We start from the raw sequence: 19,775 nt of genomic DNA, 5'->3' as shown, positions 1-19,775 counted from the left end.
ATGTCAGATAGTATAACCATGATCATACTATTTATAGGATTTTTTTCCAGATTTTTTCGTATTTTCCAATTCAAATTTCAAAATTTCCGTATTGTACCGAATTCAAAAACAGTTTACTGTTTCAAGCCGCACCGAATTGATTGAAATTCGTGAATTTCGCTCGATATTCGACGAATTTGCAAACCGTGGTCTAAGACACGAGAGAGCAGGAATAGGATGATCCCTTATGGCAACGAACGCACCAACATTCCCTCCCTCCCTCCCTCCATCTTCGGTTGATGAATTGTTTGTCCAGCGTCACACACCAGATATCAGATCGGATGGCCAGATGCGGATAATCAAACAGTTCATTTCAGTTCGCACCGGCCTTTCCCTTCCCTTCCCTTTTTTTGTGCGTGCCCAGTCAGTCCGTCCGTCTGCTCCTGCGGCGGCTGCGGCTTCTCAGGTCCCGCTCAAGGGGAAGTGCGCTGCTGCTTTCCTAATTCTTCCTCTCCGGCGCCGGCAACTGCAAATCTACCGGCAAAATCACTCTCTCCTACAATCGAGGGGGGTATTTGAAGGTCAGATTTCTTTATCTCTCTCTGTCAATGGAGTGAAATCCTGTTATGGTGTATTTCATAGTACTGACAACGAAACCAAGAATCCAATCTCAACTCTTTTCGCCTTCCCCCCCTGCCGTATTCTGTTTCTTGTTGGGCTACTGAGATGAGATCAACACTAGGGAGTCAGAAAAGATGAGATTTTTATTCATCCGCCTCTATCAAAAAGGAAGGGTCTTTATTTTGTCTACCCAAAAGATGAGATTTTCTCCCCCTTCAGTTCCTGCAATGAGAGTGAGGGAGAATGAAGGGGACAAATCTCAGTTTCTGTGGTTATCTACAGGGACATCCAATGCCAAAAACTGTGAGATTTTTGTAGCCGCACTGCTATCCCTTTCTTAATCTGGGGGCTCTCTACTTGGGTCCTTTGGCCGAAAAAGTGCAAGCTTTCTTATTCCTGCCTCTGCCTGGTTTATACCCCATCCCCATGCCACATGGCCAGTGTTCTAGGGTGTCTCTTTTGCTTTGCATCATTGCATTTGCTCTGCAAGTTATGTTCTTTTAGAAACATTGACAGAGAAGGATGATGAGGGCAGTACTGCTTTTCCCCCACTTTCTGCTGCCGGCATTCTTGTTTAGGAATTGGGGAGTGAGAGGTACTTCTGTATCCATACGTTCATAGCTATCTGCCGCTCTTCTCATCTACCTTGCTTTCTGAATTCCAAGCTCAGAAAGTAAATTTAGTTGCCAGTTTTGCCTTCCGGTAACGTTTTATATTTCATATATAGGGTGGTTGTACATTCTTGATCACCCCATGTAGTTTTTCTCTGTAGTTACTTGCTTGATTTATTACCTGCCATATGCAAATATGCTACTATTGACCTGTATGTGCTGAGTTACAATTTCTTGCAGATCTAATGGCAAAAGAACAGGATGGATCCCCCAAGATCCGCCAGCCAGAATTCCAAAGGATGCGTGTAACACTGACAATAGGCGTCATTGGGCTGTGTGTTACATCATACATTCTTGGTGCTTGGCAAGGCACCTCAAATAGCATAAAATCGTCCTTTATAAACACCAAAGTCCGCTGCAATGATGCCGTTTCACGCGCCTCTAGCAGCACATCAGTGCGATCTTCTGGTGCTCGCCTTGATTTCCAAGCCCACCACCAGGTGGGCTTCAATGAATCATCGCTTGCCGTGGAGAAATTCCAACCTTGCCAGCTCAAGTACAGTGAGTATACCCCTTGCCAAGATCCAAGGAAGGCTAGGAAATTTCCAAAGAAAATGATGCAGTACAGGGAGAGGCACTGCCCTAAGAAAGAGGAACTGTTCAGATGCTTGATTCCTGCACCTCCAGACTACAAAAACCCCTTCATGTGGCCGCAAAGTCGGGACTATGCTTGGTATGATAACATTCCTCATCGAGAGCTGAGTATTGAGAAGGCCGTTCAGAACTGGATTCAAGTTGAGGGAGACCGGTTTAGATTCCCTGGTGGTGGCACAATGTTCCCACATGGTGCTGATGCTTATATTGATGACATCAATGCTCTTGTACCATTAACTGATGGCAACATCCGAACTGCACTTGATACTGGATGTGGGGTGAGCAACTTGAGCAATTTCTTAGATATTATGTGTTCTTCAAATGTTTCAGGATTTGGGGGTGATGGTATCTTTTCTTCGCTGTTGTTCAGGTAGCAAGCTGGGGTGCTTATCTTATGAAGAGGAACATCATCACCATGTCGTTTGCACCAAGGGATTCACATGAGGCTCAGGTGCAGTTTGCGTTGGAGCGGGGGGTGCCAGCTATGATTGGAGTGATGGCGACCGAAAGAATTCCATATCCTGCTAGAGCATTTGACATGGCGCATTGCTCTAGATGTTTGATCCCGTGGAACAAGCTTGGTAAAGTTTTGTCACGTCATTACTTATGGCTTTTCAGGTACATTACATTGATCACAAATTGAATGGGACAATCTCTCATGACTGTTTTGACAGATGGTGTCTACCTAATTGAAGTAGATAGAGTTCTTAGACCGGGGGGCTACTGGATCCTCTCCGGGCCTCCAATCCATTGGAAGAGGCACTTTAAGGGGTGGGAGAGGACAGAAGAAGACCTGAAGCAAGAGCAAGATGAGATCGAGGACTTAGCAAAGCGTCTCTGCTGGAAGAAGGTCGTGGAGAAAGACGACCTTGCTATATGGCAGAAACCTATCAATCACATAGAATGTGTTGATAGGAAGGTCCATGAGACTCCACAGATTTGCAAGAGCAATGATCTGGATTCTGCTTGGTAAGATTTCTGCTGTTTTACTCTTGTCGAGTCAAGTGTTTAGTCTATTGATTGCACCAGCTCATCCAGATGTGAACATTTAGGTACAAGAAGATGGATACATGCATATCTCCTCTTCCAGATGTGAAGAGTGAAGATGAAGTTGCTGGTGGAGCTCTTGAGAGATGGCCAAAAAGAGCATTAGCCGTTCCCCCAAGAATAACTCGAGGTTCAGTCCCAGGCCTCAACCCTGAGAAATTCCAAGAGGACAACAAACTGTGGTCAGAGAGAGTCGGTTACTACAAGAAATTGATTCCGCCACTGGCCAAAGGGCGATACAGGAACGTGATGGACATGAATGCAGGGATGGGGAGTTTTGCAGCTGCTCTGATGAAGCATCCTCTTTGGGTGATGAACGTAGTGCCTGCAGGCTCTACTCATGACACCTTAGGTGTTATTTATGAACGAGGGTTCATTGGAACGTACCATGACTGGTGTGAGGCTTTCTCAACGTACCCGAGAACATATGACCTCATCCATGCTGATAAAGTTTTCAGCAGTAATCAGGATAGGTAATGAAATAACTTTGCTGTTCAGTTTGTGCTGTCGACATTTTCCTTCATGCACTCGCTTCACCGAAGAAGTGTTTCATTTCTGGTGCACTTCTTTGCTAGCATTTTGGTTATAGAAGGTCCAGGTTAAGCAAGTAGAAACTAATGATGGAGTGGTTGCAGGTGTGAGATAACGTACATTCTCTTGGAGGTGGACCGGATTCTAAGGCCTGAAGGGACGGTGATCATGAGGGACACAGTGGAGGTGTTGGTGAAGGTACAAGCTATTACTGAAGGCATGAGGTGGAAGAGCCAAATCTTGGATCACGAGTCCGGTCCATTCAACCCTGAGAAGATCCTCGTGGCTGTCAAGACATACTGGACGGGAGAGCCCTCCCAAAAACAATAGCTGCTGCCTTGGTACTGTTTTTCATCTGCAAAAATCTTTCAGCCTTCCTGCTCAGTCTTCATTGCCAATTTTCTCCTGGTTTCAGGATGTCTGTATATAGGAGGCAATGTGAACTATGTAGTCGGGATAGGTGTCAAACATCTTGCGGTCTGAACTCGTTAGCCACATTGCATGTTTGTGACACTTGCAATGGTGTATAAGATGATGTTTACTCATATTTTTATGTGCTATTGCGATCTAATAAGCAAAAAAGAGAGAATTCTCTTGCTTAAAAGTAACTGATAATATGATCAACAACAACAGCAACAATAATAAAGCCTTTGTCCCTAACAAGTTAGGGTAGACTAGAGATGAAACCCACAAGATTCAATTAAAAAGACAGTTGAGTGGCCTGGGTGCTACGAAAAGCATCAAAACCCAGTGAACTCTTTTTGCCAAACAACAACAGAGTCAAAGATAGCGTCTCCATCCAGATGCCAAAACAAAGGAACTGTTTTTAATTGGAGGCCCAGGCGGTTGCCCCTGCGCCCATTGCGTCAGGGAACAGCAGACTTGGAGGAGCAGGAGCAGCAGTAGGGGCCGATCCACCTTGATCAATCAGACCAAAATGTGCCAGAAGCCTTGTGATCAGCACGCCTGCGACATACGACAGCCCAGAACCACTCAAACCGATCGACAGGTAGTAGAGGAGCGTTGTGATGTATGTCCTGGGTCTCTTTACATGCGCCTTCCCGATTGCTAGCAGCGCAACGCACGCAAGAGATGCAGCGGCAACCACCATCATCTTGTTATCCCTGTTGTCGCTCTCCCTGAATGATAACCCGTAGATGACCGGTGGTAGCAGCCCAAACATGATATATGACAGTATGGCTATGAACATGTGGAGCCGATACTTTGATCGCCTTCCAAGTTGCAACCAGTACTGTCCGACTTGCTCATTGTTTTCATTCACATCTCCCAGATTTCTCAGATCAGCAATCTGTTCGTGACAAGGAAATTTTTGTGAGCACAAGACGCTGTTTCGTAAATTACATAGTGATTTCTCTAAAGAAATTTTCGTGAAAGTGTGTTACATTGTGGAAAATGATAGGAAGTCCACCAATAAGGTTTGCTATGCCCAAAATGAATATGTCCACTGCAAGTGAAGAACATGATTTCATAAGCACCAGGGGAAGCAAGCTGAGAACAGTCTGAGTGACAAAACAGTCCAGCAATACAATTCATTGAGTAGGCATCTTGATGCAAGAGTTAAGAGGAACTTACATGTCTTGGCGCCACTTGCTGCTGCCGCTGATACGACAGAGAGGCTCGTGATTGATTCAACTAGGCCACCATACACTATGGCTTTCAGTATATCCCATTTATCCCTTTGAGCTGATACTGGAACTGGTGTCACCGGTACATCAGCATCAGGGACCGACAATGTTAGATGAGGTGGAACTTCGGGCTGAACTGGTTGAGGAATAACCGAAGTTGGTTTTGCACCCGTCAGATTGTCAACTTCTGCACGGTGGCATGTCAGCATCATTTACCATATAAACAGAATCATATCAAATGACACATAAACATAGGGAAGCAATATCACGGGACTATTACTACTTTAGGATTGAGAATCTCCCTGAGATATATTGGCTAGTGGGGGCGGTTGTCACCCAGCCAATCAGAGTTCGAGTCTTACCTCCTACATATTAATACTAGGATGGATGACTCTCCCCCTAGTCGAGTTTTTTATTACTACTTCAGGATTTATTTCTGTTCAAGGTTCTGTTCTATGTTACTTTAGGATTTACAGACCAATAATATTTGAAACAGAGAAAAGTTCAGTGCATATATATAGGTGTCAAATGTAGCTTAAATAATTTTGTGTGTACGAACAGTACTTGTGAATGAGCCTTGAAATAGTGTGAATAAGAGATCTGACAAGCAAATACACCACACCTGATGAAACTTTTGTCGGGATTACAGTTGGGACTTTAACTTCAGAGTCAAGAAATTCTTGGCTGAAAAATGAGTTGTTCTCAGAGGCTGCTGTTGTGTTTTCTTGAATATGTGTAAGAAAACAAATAAAACTGTTACAGTCAGTATGCATATTTCATAGCAACAGACAACAGTTCATACAAATTGATCAGACCTACCTTCTTTGAGATCTAGGTGAATGGAATCAGTCACAGCATTACCATCAGGCTTTGAGAGGGGAATTTGTTCTTGGTGTGCTCCATCTTGCTGCACAGTTACCATATGTCTTTCCTCCGTCCGCATGAATCCTGCATAAGAGGTTTCTACTTTTTTGTTACTCTTTTTCACCAGATTGAGATGCTAGTTGATTAAACTAGTTCTAAACAAACTGTGATGCTGCAACTGACATGGATAAATGAATGAGTCTAACTTACTGATCTCTCTGGTTGTTTTCTAATGAAAACTAAAAGAGTGTAAGTTGTTAAGCTCCATGTAAAATTGTCACTCCTCATTGGCTATCTTATGTTTCTACTTTTGCTGCCACAGTACATCACAATTGTTATTTGTCAAGGGAAATACTTTGGGTATTTAGAAATACCCAAAGTTTGAGAGCAAGAATTTCAGGTGCAAAAACAATATGGTAACTTTACTGGCACAGCCTCTAGCCTGGCAAGGATTACCTTCAGATGCAAGTATAGTCATTGCCAATGCTTGCCAACAAAATTATTCTATGTGAATCCAAAAAGATTATTATTGCATAGCTATGAGCCTGTGATGGCATATTCTATAGAGAAACAAACCTGTTTCGCTCTGCCAAGAGCTGATTTGGCTGGTAGTAGAAGATGATGTGTGAACTGTTACTGATGAAGATGTGGCTCCGTGGAATTCACCAAATGATTGTTTAATTTCTTCATTCTTTGTGGTGGTGGTTTGGACTATGGAAGATGATCCAGCTTGTAGTGGTTTCTTCGATTGTTCTGTTTCTCCAATTGTGGCATGACTATGCGCAGATGATGTGTTGTCTTCAACCGATGAAATTTTATCATTGGTGTTCTGTGAACCACTTAATAGTGGCTGCTTTGCTGGATCTGCAATGTGCTTAATTGTTTAGAACATTAACAGTAACTATGTTAGTTCAGTATGTAACAATGTTATTAGTCGAGGAACTGTCATAGCACCAAATAAATAACCCGTCAATGTTATAATTCGTTCATGAGCTTCTGATAGTAAAGAGCAGAAAAACACACTTATAAACAGGAACATTTGTCATTCTGGGAAAACCTGGGCATTTTTAAAGCATAGTAGAGTAGTCTATAGTGCAATTACTAAAATCTAACTAAGAAAGATAGATCTAATCAGCCTGGATTTTGGCCTAGAAAACCCCCATAAGAAGAACATACATTACATTACCTGCATCAACTGGTTTCTTTGGACTATCTACTGTCTGAAAACAAGAAAGAAGCCAGCTTCCACAATTGTCAGACATCTCACGTGAAGCAGAAGAATGCTGAACCTGAACTTGTTGGTTCACCTCCCTCCTTTCAAATATACGGAATATGTTAAAACCACAGCCTGGTGATAACAAACAAGTTAAGCTGGTCCATTTGAAATGAAATCATCAAGTAACAACAGTAGAAGCACAGGTACATGAAATTATGATTACTTTTTCCTAATAAACTAGGAAATTATCATCAAAACAGAAGTGTAATACAATGAATACCTCTAACTAGATGTTAAATATGTCTGAATCATGCGAGACTTTCAGTTTTGCTTTTTGTACAGTAAAAGGAACCAAAGTTCATCTAACTATGATCTTTGCATATCTCAAACAGTGTGAACTGAGCTGTAGGTTAGTGCCTCCGGTAGAGAGGACAGCCACCCGAGCTCGAACCTGGGGCGCACCAATTTGTGTTACCTCCCTAAGAAACTGGTTTCAGCGAGTTTCCTGGCCAGCTAAGGTTCGGTACTCCCCTACCTTATAATAAAAAAATGCCCGGGGGAGTCTCCTCACGGTCGAGAAAAAAAAAACATATCTCAAACAACAGAAGAAATAGTTTCAGATCTGCTACTTGTAGATCTACAACTGTCGTACAAGTATACTGATTCTGATCAAGTATTATTCAAATCGTGCTTGTCTGGAAAAGAAATGACTGGAAAGTCTAGACGCTCAGGTGTAGATTAAAATTCAGATTGTTAGTTCAGCGGATGAATACATATAACGCGGAAGCCAGTCGAAGGATACCTGTTGGAATGAAGAAGGTGAAGCATGACAAACATCTGAATACGTCCGGTGACTCTTGATCATGTCTTTCAGCTGCACTTTGGTTTGAAGCGTTAGCAGAAGGCTCTGCAAGCTGTGGTTTTTTGGGTGGTTCATCGTGTATCGCTTGTCTTACTGTCCTCTTTCTCTTCCGCAGAATCACCCTTCGAGTTATGCACGAGTTGCAGTTGGGACAGTACAGGTCATGAGTTTCTTGTTCATCCAGGATTTTCTCAAGATCGTACTCTTCGATGCTCACTTTGCCCTTTGTGGCATGTTCATCCTTCTCAACTTCAATTTCATGAACTTCAGTTCTATTCATGCAGCCATTGGAAATGTCAAGAGCACCACTCCAGTTTGCCAAGCTGCTTGCGCTATCGCCAATGGTTGCAATCGGTTTGAGCCCTGCTTCTCCATCTGCAATAGTCACGGTTTCTCTGTTGCTGGAGGCTTCATGCACACCATTTGAGCGTGACCCATTTTCCAACTTACCATTACTTGACTTGTGATTAGTTTCTTGAGCACTGACATTTTCCTGTTTCTCAAGCTCTTTGCCTTCTGCACTTGAAGTTTCATTTACGTTTTTGTTTTCACCTCCTAATTGTGCTGCTTCTGTGACTTCTTTTTCAGCACTTACTTCAGTGACATTATCAGAAACTGAAAAGGAAAGTAAAGTGATTTCACTATTCTGATTCTGAAGCTACTTTTTGCCACAGGAGTATATTTTGTGCAGGGAGACCTTAGCAAATGATAACAAAACTCGCAAAGAAATCATGCAAGACTCACAGTAACAGGTTTGTTAGATGAACGGAATCAGAAATAACTGAATGCAAGTAAAACACAAAACGGAAGCCTCTTTTGTTTAGTACTCATTGAATGTTGACCTGGCTTTCTTCTTATTGTTTTGTGCAGTCAAAGAATGTTTGAGAAGCTATTCATCATTATCCTACGTTTCTGAACTAACCTTTGTCTGACGAATTATAAAATGGTTCGTTCTGAACTAACAATTCAAGATTCCTCGCAATTTGGCAATATCCTTGATGGCTCAGGATATCATCTCTGCATGGAGTACTCAACCGGTATGTCCAATCACAGTGCCGGCACTTCCATAGACCTTCAGTCAAGAAATAGAAAGCTAATTTTACGATCAAATTACAAAAAAAAGGGTGTTCTAAATTCTAATCCTGTCTTCCAACTGGAAGAATCTATGTATGTATTCAGTACACTAGCAAATCATTTTCTATCGGGTCTCCATTCCAACAGAAGAGGAAAGCTTGTCCTTCACTGAAAAAGGTAGATCGAAACTATAATATAACTGTCCTGAATTCTACAAAGTTCCAACGTAATAGCATATTTAATTGATTTAGGATTAGGTTCCAGGAGCAACTCAGTATATATGATGTTTGAGCAGGAGTCAAATTAATGGTCACCTACTGAAACTGTTTCTGTTGTTAACCACAGAGTGGTACATTTTATGATTGAACCCTCTGTGTTAGAAGAGGAAAAAGTATAGAGACACATATTAGATTGTCAGATTAATGGTCATCTTCAGCATGTTAACCCATAGTTACTAAGCCACTCACAAGGAAAAAGTATAGATATCAACTAAGCAAAAATCTCATACCAAACCTTTGAATGCCAGTATGGAATGGGCTAAAAAAATTGAACATTAAGCCCCCACAAGCTCCTGTAGTGGCTTAAACCAGAAGTGTAATTGTTTACAACTAGTGCTTGTAGGAATTCTCCAGAGAGTGTAGAAATAAGTAAGTCCATGGCCGAGAAAGAAGTCAATAGTTTTTTCTTTTCTTTTCTTGGGAGATGGGAGAACTCAATAGGTTGAGGGAGAGTTATGTGCGGAATAACTTTGCAAAAAATAAAATAAAAATCAGGGAGCCCACCCCAGTATCCAGTATCATCCTTTGCAAACAAACCAAGTCAGTGAGTCAGTCATCGTCCACGCAAAGTTATGAGATTTGTGGTCAGGAAACGATCCCGGCCACTTAATTCTGGGTGAGGCCTAGAGGAGAAGAAAGGGACCGGCCGGGAACCCAAATCATCAGCAGGATTCTGCAGGGGATCGGATGTTTGTTTCTGACATGTCTGTCCTGCCCTCTTCCGTAAGTAGCATGTGCTTCCCGTGTTGCTTGTTTCTTTTCGCCTTTTCTTTGTTCTTTTCTTTTCATTTTTTTACAAAAATGGAAAATAGAGAAGAGCTCCAGTATCCAGAAAACAAGAATCAGAGCCCAGGTGAAATTGAGGGGGAACAAGAACTAACAGGAGTGGTAGATTTTGCCTACTACTACCAGAAAGTGGACAGAAGAAGCAGAAAGTAGAGCAATCATGCAACAGGAGTTGTCTTCTCTCCGAAAGAAAGAAACAAAATAAAATTAACAATTCAAGTACCATCTTGTTAGCAAAGGGACCCTCTAGGAGCAGCTCCGGCGTTGAATTCTTGAGGTGCTGGGAGGAGAGAGATAAAGATTCTCAGGGTGCTTCCCACCGGAACATAGGGTGCTAGCATTAAATAAATAATTGAGAGGAGGGAGAGGAGAGCCAAGAAGAGAGTCGTTGGAGGAATTTTTATAGTACGTCGTAGGACTCACATTACGAGAAAAAAGGTGCTACGTATTGGAGAGAAAAATGAAACTTCAAGGTTATTTGGTTCTCGACTCCAAGAAGCTGCGTTTTGATCCAAACTGAAACCAAATTTCCTAAGATAGTGCTGTCCAAATGGGCTCCTCGGACCGTCCCGGCTATGGTATGATCTGACAGGCCTGTCTACTGTAACGGGTCATGCCGTACCGGTTGCGTGCCGCGCTATCGGCCCACGGCATAACCTGTCAGCCACCGTGTCATGCTGGCCTGGGTACGGTTACGGCCTGCGGCATGGCGGGCCCAACTGAGTATGGTGCTTAGTCGGCCCGGCCGGTCCAGCAGCACTCCGAAAATAGATTTTTTTAAAAAAATAGCTATAAAATTAAAAAATATAAAATAGATAAAAATGAGTTCGATTGATTAGTTACCTCATTAAAAATATTTCTATTAGGAAAAAAGAGTACAACATATTCTCCGAGATATGCCGAACCAAACCTAGCCGGATTGAGACGTGCCAGGCCGAGCCATGCCCGGTTGTGCCGTGCTCGTACTGGCCCAGGTTAGATTGTGCCCGTACTAGCCTGACTTAGTCGGACCGTGCCATGCTGGCCTGTCGTGCCGCATGCTCGACCCAGACATGACGCAAACACGTTACAGAGCCTCGAGCCTTCATACCATGCCTCAAACCGATCCAGTAAACACGAACTATTTAAGCAGCACTACCTAGACATAGCTAAATTTTAGCTTAGCTTCTTAAAACCAGAACCAAACAGCCCCCTTAGCACTTATGTGATACGGTAGACTCTAGCACGTCTTGATGAATTATACACTGAAGTTGCCCTAGTCCATTCACGCTACAAGAAGTCAAGAAGCAATGCAAATTGATCTCCCCACGAAAAAACAACGGAAATGAAAGACGAGTCAATCCGTGAATGATGCAAGGAAGGAGTCGCTCACCTTTGGTTGGATCCACGAAGACGCTCGTGTGCTCCTCCTCCTCCTCCTCCTCATCAAGAAGCTGAGCCTGAGCCTCCTCCTCTGCTGCCTTGAGGAGCGCCTCCTCATCTCCATTACTGGCATGCCCAGCTAGGCCAAGGTCCAGGTCCGCCATAGGCTTCTTCTTCCTCTTCCTTGTCTGCAGGCCCCCGGCAGCGGCGTTGTCCTCCTGCTCCTCCTCCGTGATGCCCACTTCCTCCTTGGACTCCCACGGCTTCTCCACCTCCATCATCTCCGGACCAGAGACTGTCAACTCTCTTTTTATCTTAGCAAGGTCTCTCAGATCTTCCGATCCCCCGAGGGCGAGAAGATGGATGAGGACAAGGCATGGTCTTTATACTCCAGCAAGCAGGCGCTGCGCTGAGAAAGGAAGGGAGGGGATTGCCTTAATTTATTGCAGAAGAGAAATCGATGGAAGATGGTGGCTTCGCTGTCGCACTTGCAGCTGAGGGGAGGCCGGGAGGGGAGGGTGAGGACTCAGCTGCACAAATCCATGCAGCTCTGCTCTGCCCTGCCCTGCCCTGCCCTTGGAGTTGGAGAGGAAGAGGTTGGATTGCAGTTCAGTTTGGTCCACCTGTGCTGCGCTTCCGCTGTCTTCTCTCTGCTTGGGAGCTTGGGCTTGGCCATTCACACACAATATATACAATTTTTCCCACAAGATAATAATATAAACTTGTTTAAAAAAACCTACAAGATAACATAAAACTTTTCTCTTCGTCTGACAAGTTCATAGATGTGTTGTTTGCATTGCATGACTATTGACTTGGAAGGCACCAAGTATGACTGACTCCTAATTTATTAATTTATTTGTTCTTACAGAAGAGAGCATGCATTTTCTTCTCTGAAACTTGCATTGGGAAACTCTCTCAACTTTACTTTGTTGTATTCAGAATGTCAGTTGAAGAGATGTACATTTGCTCTTTATGTGTTTCATCTAAACAAATTTTTTTTTAATGATAGTGACGTGTCTCAACAGTGAGATATATATATATGATGACTTTGTTAATTTTCAAGCACAACATCTATAGTTATCAATAGATGTTGTGTAAGCACATATGTGTGGTGATACGAATATTTAGGTACAGCTAGAGTTGCATGGGTGTTTCTTGGAAGAAAAAAAAAAGCATGAGGCTCTTCTATATATCTCCTCCATGCATGTTCACACGTACAGGTGTGGTTGGCATGTTTTATCTTATCAGGTGAGTGAAGTCATGCATGTTCAGACGTACAGGTGCCGAAGTATATCTTTATCTCACAATGCAAGTTTCACGAGTGCATAGACTACATAAACACGAGGAACATTTTTAATAAAAAAATTAAATACAGCAAGGCCCGCTGCCTTTGAGCTGTCTATCATACTAATAACAACGAGCCATCCAGCATCCTGCTGATCAGCTCTCTCTCTCTCTATTATATATATATATATATATATATATATATATATATATATATATATATATATATATATATATATATATATATATATATATATATATATATATATATATATATATATATATATATATACACACACACGGCGAAGCTATTCTGCGTTTATGCGTAGTTGCTATTCGTATTGTGCATATCACCTTAGTTTCAACCCGAAATATTGTGAGTTACAACTTGTTAGTTAGACCAGTTACAACTTCACATCCAGAAATACATAATTGCAACACGAGAAGTTAACATTGTGAATTTCAACTTGTAATTCGTACTGCGCATATCCTCCAGTTATAACTTGAAACACTGTGAGTTACAACTTATTAGGTAAACCAGTTACAACTTCACGTCCATAAATATATAATTGCAACACGAGAAGCTAATACTGTGAGTTATAACTTGTTATTCGCACTGCGCACATTCCTCAGTTGCAACACGAGAAGCTAATATTGTGAGTTATAATTTGTTATTCGCACTACGCACATCTCTTAGTTACAACTCAAAACACTATAAGTTACAACTTGTGAGGTGTGCGCAGACATAAACTACAGTAAACATATAGCATATATATATATATACATACATATAGACACACACGAAAAAGACACTCCAGCTTGTAAAACGATTGTTTGGCACCATCGTGAAAACAAAGGCCTCGTAGTTTAAGGTATTGCGTAGTAAATTGTATGCACATGAAGATCTTTCGACCTGTCGTGTCGCTAGTGCAGTTGGGGCCATGTTAGATTGTTCCTAGCTCAAGCTCCATGTACGATATGATGTGGCTCCTAATAATCCTAGTTGGTGCCGTCGAGCAGCATGCCCACCCAGGCTCCAACCTAGGTACCCGGCCGCCTCCTCCTTAAGTCAACGATAGAGCTACTAGCATTATTTTAAAAAGGATCGAGTTAGTTTTAATTTACCCCCTCGCATCAAATCCGATTATTCTTAACCCATACTTTCAATACAAGTTCAACTCAGGTCCAAAACCATCCTGAGGTTGGTTTTGACTGACATGGTATGGATTTTGATGAGAACTAGACAATTAATAATCCAAGGATTTGGATTTAATAGAAATACGGTGTATCTTAGAGATGGATATTCACCGTACATGTGTTATTAATCCGATGCGATAGGTTTTTTTACCTTTTAAGAGATAAATAAGGCATATGCCAATATTTTATGCACTTTATCGTGTTCTATAAAAAATCATCCCCAGATTAGAAAGGGGTCCTCTAGATATTCGGAAGTAATACAATTAAAAAATGTTACACTCAGATACTGAGTACGATACGTCTCCCCGACTGGACTATATAAGGAGGGGAGGGAGTACGTCCAGAGGGAGAGATTGATTGAGTCAAAAGAGTAAGATGAGCCAAAAATTGAGCAAGCAATATAAAGCAAGCCTAGTTTGATGGAAGCAGAAATAGCCCATTGAGATATATAGCATACTCGAGCCACGATTAAGAAGGAGACCAATGTCGTAGGGATCACCAGATGTCACTTCACCGTATAGTGTTCAATTCGTTAGGCCGAGAAGGCAATGACAAATAATTTGCCTCCGGTAGTGCGCGAGGACTCTACTTTCCAATCCGCCTCAAGGAGGGTTAAATACAACATAATGGGTGAGGTGGTTGGAAGGCATTGTTGGGATTATCACCAATATACAGCAACAGGCATAAGCATCAGGCTTGGCAAGACCTATGTAACACCCTGGGACCACCACCAGACCATAGCACTACAAAACTAACCTACGGCCCGCTAAACAAGAAAATTTCGGTAGCACCTTCCCTAAAAATAGAGATATAACTGATCAAACACCACATAGAGAGATGGACAAATATCATCAAACTAACAACATAAAACATTTTAGTAAATAGAGAACAAGTCTCGACCATACATCTAAACCACAATAGATAAATATACATCAAAAGACTAAGAATCATCCACTATCAAAATAACAACTCTAAACAAGAGATAGAGGAGATCGTGCAAACGCTGTGCAGCTACTCATCCCGCATGCTCGTCATCACCTTAAGTTGTACCTGGAAAGATAGCAGGGGTGAGATTCGAAAATCTCAGAAAGTGAATTACTTAACCAACTATTTAGCTACAGTTGATTAAGCAATCATCTTTAATAGACAAAATTAGAAATTCAACAGTTGGAAACATGATTAAGCTGGACAAAACAACAACAACACCAACTCGTCCGCTAGATATGATTCACCATATCCTTATTATCCAAAACGGTATTAAATATTTTCGTGCATTATAAGAACAACATCGAAGCAATTAAAGTAAACACATTCATATGAATGCATATGACATACTCTTCCTCTGGTTGCAAAAATACAGAGAACAAAAAGAGTGAGAAATAAAATAAGATATTTTTATTGTCTTCTATCAGATACATGCAAACTCATATATATATATATATATATATAGCTATACAATATTGTTTCAAGAATTGATGTAAGAAAGTTACATCACTAATATCATACAGATTAAAGATTTGATGATTTATGATCATGGACATGCACTTAAAAGGAAGATTTCATAACAAAATAGAGGCTCCCTGCTGGCAGTTGACTTTTCTACTACCCAAAGGCAAAGAGGCAAAGGCTCGCCTCCCCAGATGCCCGCCGGCTCCCGACGGAGGCCCCCGCCGCCGCACCTCCGCCGCGCCATGCCCCCCGCCTCCTTCTCCGTCTCCGCCCCCACCGCCACCCCACCTCCACCCCTGCCCCCGCCGCTCTACCTCCGCCGCCCGGTCATCGCCGCCGCGGCCGCGCTTGCCGCGCTCCTCCTCTTCGCCACCACCTACGCCCCCTGGCGCGCCGGCTACCCACCGCCCGCCCTCCTAAGCCGCGCAGCGGTCGCCACCAGGTTCTACTCCTTCGACCTGGTCCGCGAGTACCCGCACGATCCGGATGCCTTCACCCAGGTATCTGTGCTTCTTCTCCCTCTTCCTCATCTGCCCAGTGGGGAATTGCTCGCTCCTTATTACAGTAACCAACTTGCTGGGGGATTTCTTGACAAGTGTATCGCTCAAGAAACCATTAGATCATGACAATCCATGAGCCTGCTACTAGAATTAGAATGATGAAGCACAAAATGTACAGTACACCATTTTCTAAATCTCGATCGTTGAGTATACAAGATGATACATCCTTTCTCCTCTGCTGTGTCTGTCTGTGTTACAGGGTCTCTTGTACGGAGGAAATGGCATTCTTTTCGAGTCGACTGGCCTTCACCACAGGGTAATGTGGACTCGTACCTTCTCCAAGAATCCCCTTTGGTGATTCTATCCGCGCCTCAGTTACTAAATATCACTAAATGCCTCTACTTTGGTTTCTGAACAGTCTTCTGTCCGCAAGGTTGAGCTTCGAACCGGAAAAGTACGTTATGTGCTTCTATTTTCATACTAATCAGTGCATGTCCCATGCTTGCAATATTGTTCAATTATGGTTTCTTCACTAAATGATTACGTGGTCATTCTACTGAATTTTGCAAAATGTTTCTTTTTCCTTTTTATCCTTTCTTAGGTTTTGGATCACCACCAAATGGATGGGAATATGTTTGGAGAAGGTCTAACTCTTGTCGGCAACAGGTACATAAACCTCAAGTACAACGTACATGACTGTTTCTTTCTTGTTGATAATGGGCTTACTTTGTTTCTGTTCTGCACTGCCAGATCTTATTCCATTTGTTTTCCCTTTCACTCTGTAGATTGTTTCAAGTTACCTGGTTGAAGAATGACGGATTTATATACGATCGACATAACTTCAGCAAAGTATGCTCCTCCTCCTCTTTGTATGCTTACTCTAGTTCAGTTGGTTCAGACCTTCTGTTTTAAACCCCTGCTAATAATCCTAAAGTCCCACTTGTTTTGGTTATTGACTTTTCTTTTGTTGGAAATACTCTTGTGAATTTTGGGTGTACAATTACTTTGCATTTTACCGATACCACTTGAGCTACTATTCGCCACTTTACTTTCAAATAAGATATCCAGTTATGTTCATTAGGTTTGTATCTAGTACACTTTCCAGCCTCGTTTAGCGTTCTAATAATGTACATGTCTGTGCTATACACATGCATATTTAAATCCGAATCAGCATGTTGGAGATACATTATCTTATATTTTCTTCGACCATCGTTCTTCTGTCGACCTTCTATGTTATCATCAGAAGAGTATACTCAGTATTTTTGTTGTTCATGGTGGTTGATTTCCAGTGTAAAGAGGATCATACACACAAACTTTAGTAATAGAGGACCTCAATTAGAGGCTTCCAGCGTATAAGATCAAATTCCGAGGATGGTATTGACTGCTTCAAATATTTAGATCTTTGATGATTACCTTTTCATCTATCATAGTTTCTGACTAATATTTTAGGTGGCATGCTAATGTGCTATCTACCGGATATGCAGCGCGAGAGTTTTACCCATAAAATGAGTGATGGTTGGGGTCTGGCGACTGATGGAAAAGTTCTTTTTGGCAGTGATGGTACTTCAAAGTTGTATCAGCTGGATCCAAAGTCATTTGAAGGTTATTATTCTTCATGCTTGATGCTCTGTTAGCCTTAAGACTTCACCTTTTTTATTTAACACTTATTTTGATGCAGTCATGAAAATGGCGACTGTCAAATATCAAGGTAATGAAGTCCCATATCTTAATGAGCTGGAGTATATTGATGGTGAAGTGTGGGCAAATGTCTGGCAGGTTAGATGTCTACTTTCCCCTGGTTGACAATGTCTTATTATGCAGTATCTTGGTGTAACTATATAACCACATTGGGAAAGGACTGCCATATCTGCCATTAGTATATGTTAGTGCCACCATGATGTTGCTCATACATGAATGCCTGGTCTAGACCAAATGCAAATGAGATCTATAAGTTTCACAGATTAGGCGACTATTATCTCTGTGCTACAAAGTTTCACTGTGTGCTGTTTCGTTTGGCCCGTTGATGCCAAATGGGCTGCTGAGTTCCGAAGCACAATGCACTCACTCAGATTTTACGTGATAGTTACCATCTTACTGTCGTGTTGAGTGGTGTCATAGTATCAGTAACACTATTCATCAATTAAACTGCCCTATCGGATGCTCTCATATGTCATAATGCAACTTTATAGTATCAAACCAGGAGGTTTTTTTTAAGCAAAATTTGTTAGCTGATATGGTCTATATTGACTTTAAACTCAGGAACAAGAATGATGGAGTTTCTTTTATCTATCCTTCTCTACACCTGCAGCTAAATGACTTGCGTGATGTAGCTGTATTTCCATTTAAAAATTTATTGTATCCTAGTAACCTATGATCTAGCAACATATGGAGAGATACCTCCTCATTTCTGTATTGTGAACTGGACCTCTCAATTTTCAAAGCTATGATATGTAGACAGATTGCATAGCCAGAATCTCCCCTGAAGATGGCCTAGTGGTGGGCTGGATCTTTCTTCACGAGCTGAGGTATGTTTTTTTTTAATTTTTTTTAACATTGATGGTATTCGGTATTCACACTCAGAGGCATAATGCTTGTGTTCCTGTAATCTTGCAGGCGGCACTTGTGGAATTCTGGCAATACGGTGAGTAGTTTATGATTTATTGCTTAGTATTGTGTATTGATTTTCCTTTACTCCTATATCCTGTTTGTGACCATCCATTCTGGAAATAGCTTGATTTTGTTCAATACTACATGGTAGTTATGTAGGGGAAACAGGATGTAACAAGTAAATAATTCCATCACTACAAAAATTCAAATCTAATAGCAGAAATGACATGGCATTGAATCTGGTTTATGTTCCAGAATATTGATGTCCTAAATGGAATAGCTTGGGATGAAGAAAATCACAGATTATTTGGTGAGTTTTAACGATTTGCATATCACTGTGTTTGCCTTGCCATAAACAGTTACTCATGTGTCCTGATCAAAGAGATGTGATCAATCTTTTTCATACTTGCAGTGACAGGAAAATGGTGGCCAAAGCTTTATGAGATCAAGCTACGGCCAGTAGATGGTCCAGCAGATGGATCTGTAGAAAAATTGTGCCCAAAAGCAAGCCTTTATGGCTGAAAAGTGACCAGTATGGCACCGTCTTGTGCTAGCATCGACCTTTGACCGCAAGATGTCAAGAATGTGGAATAGAAGAGATGATATCTTGTGTTGGTACCAGTCTGTCACGTATGCATTACATATCTTGTGATTCAAGGTGATTTGCAACTTCCCATGGAAATATTTAGTTGTCTTAGTCTTCACAAAATTGTCTGTACCCAGAGGATGGTATAGTTGTAAAATTCTTTTTTTTATTTTTTTTTTTTGCTAGAGGCTGATGTAAAATGTTGTAACTTGTCTGCATGATTCTGTTGCCAACAGAGATACGTACTAGTTGCCAAAAGAAGAGTGTACCACAGCCCAAACATTTTTTGCTCTGTACTTAGTTGTTCCTCCGGAGACTTGTTAAGACATTGAAGGCAGTTGTTCTGTAATTTCTACGTATCAACATGTACCTGAAATAATCTATGTTATTCGTTATGTTTTATTGTACTATAGCAGATGAACTGAACAAGCACAATAATTTAGCTAAGCCAACTGAATCTCGTAGAGTAGGCATGGAATAGATAGGATTCCTCAGAAGAGCAGCTCAGCTCCCAGTGCTGGTGGATGTAGGGCAGGTGCCCGGGGTCGGCTGGAGCTCAAGAGCAGAGAAGCGGAAAAAGATTAACCCATCCATACTTGCAGTGACTGGAAAATTGTGGCC

The 19,775-nt window shown here is 41.8% G+C and overlaps 3 protein-coding genes across 8 annotated transcripts; 2 read left to right on the top strand and 1 right to left on the bottom strand.

Moving 5' to 3' along the window:
- The first annotated feature begins 301 nt into the window (after positions 1-301).
- LOC133926076 (probable methyltransferase PMT17) lies at positions 302-3,990 on the top strand. 2 transcript variants are annotated; one of them, XM_062371823.1, is made up of 6 exons: positions 302-560; positions 1,452-2,143; positions 2,236-2,446; positions 2,540-2,834; positions 2,918-3,385; positions 3,548-3,990. In XM_062371823.1, exons 1-6 carry the CDS (start codon positions 329-331, stop codon positions 3,771-3,773), a joined length of 2,124 nt encoding a protein of 707 aa, XP_062227807.1. In that variant the 5' UTR covers positions 302-328; the 3' UTR covers positions 3,774-3,990. The 2 variants fall into 2 exon arrangements, with proteins under 2 accessions (XP_062227807.1, XP_062227808.1); XM_062371824.1 differs by lacking the exon at positions 302-560 and adding an exon at positions 572-1,302.
- A 62-nt stretch (positions 3,991-4,052) lies between these two features.
- LOC133926075 (membrane protein of ER body 2-like) lies at positions 4,053-12,202 on the bottom strand. Of its 4 annotated transcripts, none has more exons than XM_062371819.1 (11): positions 11,615-12,202; positions 11,542-11,578; positions 8,954-9,103; positions 7,972-8,646; positions 7,140-7,301; positions 6,530-6,817; positions 5,909-6,037; positions 5,712-5,813; positions 5,037-5,276; positions 4,847-4,908; positions 4,053-4,752 (listed from the first exon to the last, which is right to left on the bottom strand). In XM_062371819.1, exons 1-11 carry the CDS (start codon positions 11,810-11,812, stop codon positions 4,270-4,272), a joined length of 2,526 nt encoding a protein of 841 aa, XP_062227803.1. In that variant the 5' UTR covers positions 11,813-12,202; the 3' UTR covers positions 4,053-4,269. The 4 variants fall into 4 exon arrangements, with proteins under 4 accessions (XP_062227803.1, XP_062227802.1, XP_062227806.1 ...); XM_062371818.1 differs by having other exon boundaries at positions 11,542-11,940; positions 12,020-12,202; XM_062371822.1 differs by lacking the exon at positions 8,954-9,103.
- Positions 12,203-15,591: 3,389 nt separating this feature from the next.
- Positions 15,592-19,503, top strand: LOC133926073 (glutaminyl-peptide cyclotransferase-like). 2 transcript variants are annotated; one of them, XM_062371816.1, is made up of 11 exons: positions 15,592-15,961; positions 16,221-16,277; positions 16,380-16,415; positions 16,563-16,627; positions 16,747-16,810; positions 17,446-17,563; positions 17,640-17,737; positions 18,416-18,486; positions 18,575-18,602; positions 18,824-18,878; positions 18,981-19,503. In XM_062371816.1, exons 1-11 carry the CDS (start codon positions 15,653-15,655, stop codon positions 19,088-19,090), a joined length of 1,011 nt encoding a protein of 336 aa, XP_062227800.1. In that variant the 5' UTR covers positions 15,592-15,652; the 3' UTR covers positions 19,091-19,503. The 2 variants fall into 2 exon arrangements, with proteins under 2 accessions (XP_062227800.1, XP_062227801.1); XM_062371817.1 differs by lacking the exon at positions 18,981-19,503 and having other exon boundaries at positions 18,720-18,830.
- The last annotated feature ends 272 nt before the right edge of the window (positions 19,504-19,775 follow it).

Source organism: Phragmites australis, chromosome 8 (assembly GCF_958298935.1).
Source record: "Phragmites australis chromosome 8, lpPhrAust1.1, whole genome shotgun sequence".
Lineage (NCBI taxonomy): Eukaryota > Viridiplantae > Streptophyta > Magnoliopsida > Poales > Poaceae > Phragmites > Phragmites australis.
The sequence above is the reverse complement of the archived record's forward strand: the minus strand, read 5'-3'. Positions and strand labels throughout refer to the sequence as shown.